The sequence below is a fragment of the Ammodytes marinus genome (genome assembly GCF_949987685.1).
Source record: "Ammodytes marinus genome assembly, chromosome: 12".
Taxonomy (NCBI): Eukaryota; Metazoa; Chordata; class Actinopteri; order Uranoscopiformes; family Ammodytidae; genus Ammodytes; species Ammodytes marinus.
In genome coordinates, this window is record NC_137216.1 from 3,695,926 (window position 1) to 3,707,508 (window position 11,583).

Sequence of the window (11,583 nt, forward strand, 5' to 3'; positions counted from 1 at the left end):
TCTCGAGAGGCCTTCTCAAACGAGATGACGTAGATTTCCGATTTTGATGGGCTACATTTTGGCTGAAATGAGGAAATTCCCTACTGCCCTTAAATTAATTGTGCGTAATTACAAAGGCCACCCTTGATGTAGACCTAGGCTATTTACAATGTTGCTCTTGAAAAATGTCTTGGTTTTAAGTTTAACTGGCTAAATTGTGTTGTGTTTGTTAGTTGTTAGACATCCGGTGCAACCTTCATCTCGGCAGCAAACTATGACGGTTGCACGGTGTCAACATCATACAGGTCCATAAATCAATGTTTATATACAGTAGGCCTATAGCCCATCCTGTTGAAACAATTGTTACATTTAACGTCAAATAACAATACTTTCTAACCAAATTTAAGAGAGAATTTTCATCTGAACATGACCAAAACCGACCCGTCTGCGCTCCTTGTCGTCAATCTCTCTCTCGCGCGCGCGCTCTCTCTCCCTCTCTTCGCTGTATTACCTGCTGTGTGTTTATACAGTATACTCTCTCCCAAGCGTGTCTAGATGCATTTAAGAGTCAGTTGTAATGGCTGTTGATGTTAGCCAGGCTGTTGATGTTGTTGACGCAGCTGATGTGTGAGGGGGACACGGTGCCAAAGGGCCCCGCGGGCTGCAGGTTGTGGCTGTGATAGAGCGCGGCCGGAGGGGAGCCGGGCCAGTAGGAGAACCCCGACGGGCCCACGCCCGGACCCACCAGGTTGAGTTTGGAAATGCCGCTGAAGGGGAGCGGGGAGAAGTTGCCCTGGAACTTGTAGATGGCCTGCTCGGTGGTGGACGGCTGGCACACCTGCGCCAAGCCGTGGAAATCGAACTTGTAGGCGTAGCGCTTGCCGTGCACTTTGGTCATGATGTTCTTGTCGTAGTAGTAGCGCAGCGCCCGGCTCAGCTTGTCGTAGTTCATGTTGGGTTTGCTCTTGCGCTCGCCCCAGCGCCGGGCCACCTCGTCCGGGTCGATGAGCTTGAACTCTCCGTTGGTTCCCTCCCACGCGATGCACGACATGTTGCCGCTGTCAGAGAGCAGCTCCAGCAGGAACTGCCACAGCTGGATCTGACCACTGCCTGCGTGCGCAAGGGAGACAGTGACCGAGGGGTTGGGTTGTACATGTAAGATGATCAATTCAACGCAGGGCAAGATTACAAAATACATGTAGTTGATAGCCTACATCAGATTAAATATATCCAGAAATTGTTTGTGAAGCCATGAAAATCACGTAGGCCTATATCTATGGTACAGTCTCTGCAAAACGGCCTTTTATTACAATGCCATTCACCAGTAGATGCCACAGATTTTAATAAACACAACCCTGATTTCTCAAGGCAAATGACAGACAACCAAGAAAATATGAACATAAACGCTTTTTGAATTAAAACTGGACAGTTAATATTGCAATCCCCAGTGTTCTATAATAGGCTAAATGAGTGTTCAATGCATCTTAAGCAGATGTTTGTCTAGGATACAGCCTGTAGGCCTATTTAAATGCATTCATTATCATCTATAGCATTGATGAATGAAATATGTATATTTAAAATATATGCTAATGCAGGTGTATGTTCTAGTGTTATTCTACATGGAAATGTACTTTTTATATGGGCTAGGTGTCTTGATGTTTTTGAAATTTAGAACGTGATGATCTGCTGCTTTATTTTGCTCTTTGCCCCTGTCTTACGGGATAGGGATATAGGCTACTCCATTACATTAAATCAGTGACAACGATCTGTGCACTATACTGGCAGATGGAAAGCTCTACAGAGCTTTCTAATATCATTTGAAGCTATTTTAATATATCCTACTTGATTGTATTATTGTTTTTATTATTATTATTATTATTATTATTATTATTATTATTATTATTATTATTATTATTATTATTATTATTATTATTATTATTATTATTATAACTGTTCCTTAATCTTTCATTCACTTTTGAGCCTATAGGATGAATGAGACAATCTGAGCCGAATCATGTGTGGGTGCAAAGCGCGTTTTATGGGGAGACCAAGATAGACCATACCTCCATTAATACAACAGAACAATTCATCATTATCTATGACCAACAAACTGAGCTGAACCTGAACGTTTAAGGATGATAAGAGTGCAAACCTTTATTTTTTATTTTTGTTTAATCTATTGCTATTAGATATCACAGCAACACAAATAACTTGAAATAGGTTATTATTTAAAGCATTTTAAATCCGCTATACTATCCTAGTAATTATTAGTATTATTGTATCAATGTGGTGAGCTTTTTAATGCCTTACATGTTTCTAGGTTTGTTTTATCAAGACCATTTTGATTCTCCAGCAATTTATAAAAAATTCGGCTTCAGAAGATTTTCCTATATTATTAATATTTCGTTAAGATATCAATATTTTTAAATATTACGTTTAATTATTGGAGGACTTCTTTCAACATGTTGCCCAGTCTGAGCATGCCATTCAGTTCATTCCTCTTACCTTTTTGTACTCCTGTGTTTATTGGACCCCAAGTCGCTGCTTTGCTTTCTTTCAACAGATGTTCTGTTGGATCTGAAATGAAAACAGACACATTCAGCTGCCTATCCGTCCTTGTTAAGGGCCTGTCACTTAAGGCATCGCCTATCACACGTGGTCTTCTCTTATTTACTGATCTTGTTTTTGGATTAAGAGAAATAATTAACATTATTTCCAGAATCTATTAGAAATGTCTGTCGTATATTTGAACGAGCTATAGACCATGTTAGAATACTCTACATTGACAAAGAACTAGCTTGCGTAAAAAGGCCTATATTATAGTATAGGAGGATGAAAGTGTTTCAGTGGAGAAAGGCTCTCCCGAAATTGTTATAGAATTCTGTCATTGACCTCATAAATTGCATACGATTTAAACAAAAAATAAAATGCTCAAAATTGCAAAAAATCTAAAGAAATGCCAAAGAATGGTCAAAATCCTATCAATTGCGCCCTCCGCCCAGCCCGCAGTCTAATGCGAGGAGCGTGTCGTCTGTGGCGGTCTCCTCCCGAGAAGCCAGGAAACGCGTCCAGGAAAAAGGATTTCCGATTTCCGACAAAAGAGCAGACGGGCTTCCAGATTGAGAAGAAAAATCAGGCTCAACAATAATGCCTCTGCCCTGTACACGCACCACGCAGCCTTGAGCACACCGACACCCAAAAGCTGAATTTTAAATAATTCTAACTGTCTATTTCTTTTAATTCTACAATGGACCAACCTGAGAGATACATGTTGAACATGAGGTTTCCTCCGCAGTCCTGTCTCATTGTGTCACTTGTTCAAGAAAGGGTTGGATTTCATTTCGGTTGGTTGGCGGAGGGGAAAAGATTTTTATTAAACTTTATCTCATAACTGGGATCTGGAATAAATGCGCGTGGACAGATTGGAAGTTTCCAGGCAACTGTCAGTGGCCCCCATCTCTGAGACAATATTCAGACAGCAATTTCCCCTGGTGCATTGCTTTAATTAAAAGAGCAATTTACCTCTGTCAGCCCGCCCGGTGCCCACAATAAAAAGAGGGCCGATAGAAATTCGGCCCCTTATCAATCCGCCATCACAGTTTTAATAAAGTTTCCGCGTTAAGGATCTGGGTTTCTATGGTGAATTGAAGTGTTTGACATGGAAACCAGTTCAGATCCTCCCTCTCTTTTCCGCCTCTTTACCTCTGGGCAAACAGCAAAGGCCTATTTCATGTTGGAAACAGAATATTTACCTTGAAAAACACGCTCCAATGCACACGAGACAACAAGAACATCAACCCCTAACCCCCCTCCGAACCTTCTGTTTGTGGGTTTAAGGTTATATAGCCTCCTCAATCTGGGGATAATGAGGTGGTAACGTGCAGACATGACGTTAGACCGCCCATGTTTAAAATCATTCTTGTATTTTTTTTAAAGGCAGTGGACCGTGAAGCGTTATGGGCTTTATGGCCCTGCCCTAATTCTGGTCACCATATTTGTCATTTTCTTTAATATGTTTTACATTCCAGAAACCTCTTGTAAATTGTATTGAAACTCCGGTTATATGAAGGGTGATGTATTAAATGATTGACCACATTACATGTAAGCATATAGCCATGTAATTGAATGTCTTTATTATTAAGCCTATATAAGTATTAGGCTAGATTTTAGAAGTTGATTGACATGCATGTCGATTCAAAAACAGTATGTAATAGTGATCAATCCAGCTTTATTACTTTATGTAATGTATAACTGTCAAAGCTCCTAGCATGATAAGGATGTGTCCCAAAGTACCCAGAGGGAGATGCTGTCTTGAAGTGTTAGTTTTTGAGGATAACTTTAGAGCTTTAATGTCATTCCATTCCAATATTATGTAGCCTATTGTATCATCACTCTTTCCCTCCCCATGTTTTATCTTGTGTCTAAATTTACACTCAATGTGATTGGATCAAGGGGGAAATGCTAATGTACAATGTTAAAATGAAATGTCAACACTCTGACATTGACACATGTGGCATCGCGTGTGTGTGGTTTGGCATCTTGTTTGTCTTGTCCAAAATGCAATATATGTGTCATGACATGAGGAGACATATAGAGTGTGCTAATCAGTGCTGCCAGCAGAACCACAAGCAACATTTCTCACAGCTTTCCCTTGAAAAAGAATGGATTGTATTTAATAGAAATGGTCTAGGTTTCTTTTCAAGTTTCACCCAGAAAATGTGTCAAATAGAAAAAAACACAAATTTCACAAGGAAAAATTCACACTAAATCAATCGACACTATATCATTTTTTATTAGAATACGAATAGCTTGAAATCAAATAAGACATTTGCTCAACAAAAAAACTCTTCAGTTTAGCCGTTTGGCTCTTTGTTAGCTTGCACTGAGAGTCTGCTAACCATTCATCATCTGTGTCACTGTTTGCTCTGCGACGTGTCACCTGACTGAGCTCAGACACACATGAACGCAAACACACCGTGCAAGAAAATCATTCAATGAGTACACTGTATATTGGTAAGTTGTTTTATTTACCTTCACAGTTATTGATGTTTTACACATTATTCCCTGCTCCAATGACCAGGCTTTGTACAACCAAATAGCATCAGACTATATAGGCCTTTGATTGTAATTACTGTAATGTAAGTGGAACATGCTATCAAAGGTTTTCCTCACAGACAAAGGGGTGAAGAAAATGCTGCATAACTGATAGTTTCAGAATTCCTTGGTAAATATGTTTCTCTTACTTCCTTCCCATGGTGACATTTCCTCTGATCTTGGTTTGTAGGTGTGTCTCTGGTGTCCCAGACTTGCTTTAGCTGCCTGTGTCCACGTACAAGGCGCAGGCAACTTAAAACAAGCCTGGAAAGCTAGATATATACTGTAGGTTAACTGTGGTGAGTGGTCAGCAGGAGGGGAGAAGCCCACTGACAGAAAGAAAAAACACATACATGTTTCTTCTATGGTCAAGACTGTAAAATTCACAATATAGATGAAAAGACATGTAGCCTACACATTAAAAGCATATTACTCCTAAATAAATCCCATTAACAAACATGATTTAGGTGATTTATTTAGGTGGTGTTCCTGTAGCTGTGTTAATGTAAGCCCTATAATGACTAGATGGATATAAACTGAACTAAACTGTTCAAACAAACTTCACCACTTTCAAAGGTGCTGTATTTCATTTCCACAAATACATTCTTATGGCCGCCTGCCATAAAGAATCAATGCAAAGTTCCCCTGTGAAAGTCTTACCTTGTTGCTCTGAAGTGTGTGTGAGGCCAAAGTGCCAGGATTAGCGACCTGCTAGCTAGACTACCAAAGTCTATCTCCCTCTATAAGCCAGGGAGCAACAGCTTTAATGTGTCTGCAGAGGAATGTATATTTGAGAAAGGTGTGTGTGCATGGTTACACATTCATCAAGAGATCCTGCTTCTTTGGGTGTGGGACCTGGAGCCGGAGCAGGGCCTGTGGGTGTGTCACGGAATCCCAGGTCCTGGACCAACAGGAGAAGTGTGTGTGTGGAGGTAAACACACACCAGGATCCCTGTGTGTGTGTGTGTGTGTGTGTGTGTGTGTGTGTGTGTGTGTGTGTGTGTGTGTGTGTGTGTGTGTGTGTGTGTGTGTGTGTGTGTGTGTGTGTGTGTGTGTGTGTGTGTGTACGTGTGTTTGTGTGTGACTGTAAGATAAACATGACGGTCACATAAGAATATACAAACAAGTGACTAGGAAGTTTATGAGGTAGTAGTGTGACAGGATGTAGTGTGTGTGTTTGGGGGGGGGTGGGGAGGTTCAATTATTAATATTTGAGTGTGAACCTTTTTTTCTAAATCAGGGGTGTCCAAAATACGGCCTGCGGGCCATCTGCGCCCAGCGACCCGCTTTTTATTGGCCCACGGCCGATTTTAAAAATATAATGTAATTTGTCCCTTTTTTTTTCTTAGTTAACCCACTAGTGCATGGGTGTCAAAACTGATTGATTGGCCCGCGGCACATTTTAAAAATATAATGTAATATGGCCCTTTTAGTTTTTAAATCATTTAAATGCATTCATTATATTACAAACAAATATGTCCCATAAAAGAAAAAAAGCACCAAGCCCATCCCAGTGGACCCTGCATTTATTTTATTTCAAATTAATATTTTTATGGAAGATCCATGTGTCCTTTTTCAATAGCTTCTAATTCATCTGACACAGTGTCTCCAAATAATTTTTTCACACAAAATTCTTCAGATTAAGCCTCTTAATTTTCCTCTGAAAGTGCACCAGATTCATTCATTTCAATTTAAAAAGTTAAAAAAAATCTCCCGGGGGGGCATACCCCCGGACCCCCCTAGGAGGCTCCCGGACGAGGATGCCTACTATTTTCACCCAGCTGGACATTGGAGGCAATAGCAGAAAACACTGGGTGTCTGAAGGCATTTAACAATAGTCAGATTTGGGCTGAGTGGAGAGGGGCCCCCTAAACAAATTCTGCTTAGGGCCCCTTGGAGGCCTTCGGCCGGCTCTGAGGGGAAATGTGTCTGTTTTAATTTGCAAGGAAAGTGTTGCCGTGAAGAAGGATTACAATTTACAAAGACACTATGAAACTAAACATCAGAGCAGCTACATGTCCTGATAAATGTTTTATTTTTGCCAAGTGGCCCGGCCCTTTGTAGATTTTTATGTATGTGGCCCTCAGTGAAAAAAGTTTGGACACCCCTGTTCTAAATGAAAGTTTAGGTAATTTCTGGTGAATACTTAGTTCAAAATACTGACGGCCTACAATATTTCTGATGTTGGTTTTCAATTGCTGCAATGTGAAAACAATTTGCTACCTGGTTTTCTTATCTTTACTACATCTCAAACACAGTGGTTGATAATGGTTTTCACCCAGGGTCAAACTTATAAATGTCAAAGTAGTAATGTTGTAGCGGCTTCCCATTAGCAACTAGGCTGCATGTCGTTTGGTGTTCTAACGCGTGCCTATAGCCATACAGATTCAGTTAGCAACTTACAAATGTCCACTTGTTTCTTTGGTGTTTTATGATGCTTCATGTATTCACCGAGTTACTTAAGGTTAGACTTGGACAGACAACTTGATTCCACTGTAAACATGGAAGCTCCATGGCACGGTCGAAAACGTTTGCCTTCCGGCATGCAAGCACCTGGCTAGTGTGAGAGCGCCTGATGAATAGCCTTGCATCCGGTGTTGCCACCAGGCGGTCGAATTGAGCATAACAAGACAAAACAAACAAACAAACAAAAGGGTGAATGGCTCTTACAAATGTTTTCGACATTAAGTCTGTCATTGCACATCTCTCCAGTGATAAAAACACAATTCAATTCCAAATTTTACTTTTTCAGAAAAACTGGAAGATTTAGCGTTCCTTAATGGGTTCAAAACATTTGATTTATCATGTGATAAATAAAGAATCACAAAAAAAAACTAATAATTGGTCTATCTGGCAAATTGTCACACAGTGGGAAAAAAGACCTGTCCTTTGTAACTCCTGGAAAGTTGTGGGCGCACATGGTTTTCACATGCCTGCAACAATATCAAATAGCAATACACTGTATTGTTGAGGTTGAGGTTGGTGGTTTATGTTGCACACCACTTTTTCTGTGAACTCTAATGTCTTCATTTGAGGGAATATGCCTTTTACCGTTGGTGCAAGGGCAAAACAGTCATTTCAAGGGACAACGAATATTCCCACAGCTTTCAGGACTTAGGACAGTTCTTGAACAACTAATATTTATAAATCATTAAAAACGTTTAACGCCTGACATAAGTCTATCAATGGATCTCTGCTGGCCTCTTCTTCATTTAGAGAAAAATGAAACACTATAAATAAGAGCAGTGGCCTGTGTGCTGACACCCCTTTATTTTGGCTGTGAAGGCTACGCGGTACTTGTGCTGTATCAAACAGGCAGATGAAGCAAAAGAACTTGAGACTATTCACAATTGTGTGTGTGTGTGTGTGTGTGTGTGTGTGTGTGTGTGTGTGTGTGTGTGTGTGTGTGTGTGTGTGTGTGTGTGTGTGTGTGTGTGTGTGTGTGTGTGTGTGTGTGTGTGTGTGTGTGGTGAAATGTGTGCAAAGTGGCCCACCAAATTATCCGTCTGCATATCTGACAAGCAACACTCTTTCTACTGGCCATTATGACAAATTGCCATTATAACTGTCAATGCATTAGCAATAATAAAAACAATTGCAATATTCTGCTCTTGTTTATTGGAAATATGAATACAGTTTGACAAGAAGAATGTTACACATTCTTAAGCCAGAGAAAGCCAAGCCGAGAGATTTGAACACAAGTCTAAATATGTCCTTTATATAAATGAAAAAGCAAAACATTTCTCTCATAACTAGCATAACATCGGCAGGTCTATGAGAGAATCAGATGTTGCCTAGCTATGACTATATAACCCAGTTGTAAAATGATTGCAATGCCAATCATTGCTTCTCTGAGACCCTTGTTTGAATGTATCTAATTGGGGTGATCATGTGCATTGCAAAAAGAAAAAAAGAAAAAGCAAAGCCTGTAGTTTTGAAGAAAAGCCTTTATTTCCTATGTAAAGAACATGCTAGAAGCAGGAACTTAGATATCCATACATGCAAAGTTCACAGAGTGATAGAAAGAGTTTGTCCATCTACTGTTCTGTGACAGCGGTCTGTCCGGGGGTTGAAGGGAAAGTTTGTTTTGATGTATTCTTCAGGTAGAAGGAGGCTTAGTGCTGGATCCTACGGATGGACTGCACCTGGTTGGTGTGAGCCTGGGTGCTGTACTCGTTGTAGTTTCTGTACTCTCCTTGGTGTCTGTCTCTCTCCAGGATGTACTGGTAGCCACGGTAACCAGGGAACTGGTAGGCCACCCAGCTGCAGAAGAAGAGAGGGGGGAGGGGGAGGGGTCCAATCAGATCAAATAATACCAGCTGTCATTTCTTGAATCAAAGATCTATTTAAAGGTGTGGGAGAGAGTCTATCCCCAAACCCATTTCTATATCAACTGGCCATCCAGTCAGAATGGATTGGCTTGTCTTAGGTGCTGGCTGGAACTCCATGTCACCACATTGTGTTTCACAAATGACAAAAAACAATAGCTCCTAGTGTGTTTTAACCTAAATGATATTTGTGGTGAGGTGAGAGACTGTGCTAAACATAGATGGGCAGATATTTAAGACTTACGCTCCAGAGTTGACTTTGATGGAGGGCACCTCCTTGCTGCACCAGCCCATGGCCTGTAGGGAGGGATAGTCGTCGCACATCTCAAACTTGCGGCCCTGGAAGTCCTCACACTCGTACATGGTCACCTTGCTGTCACTGTGGTTCTGCAAGAGAAAGACAAGAAGTTCAGGGCTGCTGCTCCAATCGGGCGGCGTGGTAACTGATGGACATATTTAGATATCATTTGATGAAGATTGCAAACATCATTGAGGTGGAATACACTCTGTGGCTAAGCTGGTTAAAACACTGTTTCAAATATTGCTCTTGAATTCTGAAGACTGTGTCTAATAGCTGCTGGTGTCAAGAGTCGAACACATCAGAGGAGATTGGCTGGAATAATAAGATGCTATTTTAAAATGGCACAGGGATGATGAGGGATGGGGTAAGCCATGTATAACAGTTGACTAGTCAATATAGCAAACGTGAAGGAGGTGGTAACTCACAGCGCACTTGATGGGTCTGAAGGACAGCATGTGCTCGGTTCTGTAGCTGCTGTTTCCGCTCCAAGCCTCGTAGCGAGGGTAGTCTCCCTTCTCCAGGATAAACTGCTGGCCCTGGAACTCAGGGTACTCATAACCCACCCAGCTATAGGCATGGAAAAACACAAATGTTCAGGTTAAATGAGCAGAGAATACATCAAATATCTGGTGAGGTGGAAATACCATGAATAAAGTACAGACATAAAACAATAAGGGACCACTCATTCAAAGTAGATTCAGTTTCAACAACAGTGAAACTTCAAAAGAGAGAGGGAAAAAGGGAGCACAATGCCCAGAGAATGGCCTTGAGCGTTAGGCAGCGTGCAGCTTCCTTTGTCAGTGAGAGCACAAAACAAACATGAAATACTGCTGCTGCACCCAGGGCCTTTTATCTGATCGCCAGTCAGTCAGCCAGCCATTCTGGCTCACGGCCGGCAGCTGCTCGCCAGCCAACTCATATCGCGACAGGGTTACACTTGGATGCACACACACACACACACACACACACACACACACACACACACACACACACACACACACAAAGGATACATGCCAAGTAGCAATGCAATATCACTGTGGGCTGTAATTTGCATTGACGCGTGCGCTTTAATCAGACTTTTTTAACCAGATACAATTCAAATTGCAAAAGGAGGAGATCATGGGATCTTAGGTTATTATGGCGCAGGAATGGCTCTCAGTATATTTTTTAAGTAACAATGTTGTCTGTATACTCAGAAATAGTTCGAGGAAGACTACCCGTTAAAAAACTCACTTAAAATGACTCAAATATTATTTATGCAGTTAGGTTATTCTTCCTAAGGTGTATTTAGACTGCCAAGAGATCAGAAACATGAGTCCAACAAATCCACTGACCCAAATCTACACTAGGAAAGATGTCATGAGAAAAATGGGGAAATGAGATCCATCCTGATGCCAAATAAAAGACCCAGAAGAGGTCGAGAGGTGATAACTGATGGGATGTCCATGATATATGGAAAATGCACAGCTTAAAAAAAAGATTGAGCAGGTAAAAAAACTAATGGGGAGGAGCCAAAGAAGACCAACAGTGAGGTACTTACGGTCCGTTCTCGACCTTGATGGAGCGGATCTTGTTGAAGCCCCTCTCCATGATGTTCTGGCACTCCAGCATGAACTCACAGCGCTTTCCCTGGAAGTTCTCCTCCTCCCACACTGTGATCTTGAACTGGCCCATCTGCTCCATCTGCTGAGTGTTCATGGCTGCTATGTCTCCCTTAGGGGTTTATCTACTGAGAGGAGAAGAAAAATCAAGTGTTACTAGATGTAAAAATCAAATCTCAAAACTCAAGCACAATGCCTACATGGCCTGAGAAGGTCCAATGCCACAGACAATACAGAAGAGTAAATGTGTTGAGAGAGTGTGTCACTATCCACTGATGGG

The 11,583-nt window shown here is 41.3% G+C and overlaps 2 protein-coding genes across 2 annotated transcripts; both read right to left on the bottom strand.

Moving 5' to 3' along the window:
- Nucleotides 1-547: 547 nt before the first annotated feature.
- On the bottom strand, nt 548-3,319 carry fev (FEV transcription factor, ETS family member; the record flags this gene model as incomplete). The annotated part of the gene is given in 4 exon segments (XM_080037882.1): nt 548-1,089; nt 2,485-2,556; nt 3,237-3,298; nt 3,300-3,319. Coding segments are annotated over 4 exon segments (696 nt in total).
- A 5,869-nt stretch (nt 3,320-9,188) lies between these two features.
- Nucleotides 9,189-11,400, bottom strand: cryba2b (crystallin, beta A2b; the record flags this gene model as incomplete). The annotated part of the gene is made up of 4 exons (XM_080037828.1): nt 9,189-9,336; nt 9,646-9,788; nt 10,128-10,269; nt 11,243-11,400. 4 exons carry the CDS (start codon nt 11,398-11,400, stop codon nt 9,189-9,191), a joined length of 591 nt encoding a protein of 196 aa, XP_079893954.1.
- Between the last annotated feature and the right edge of the window lie 183 nt (nt 11,401-11,583).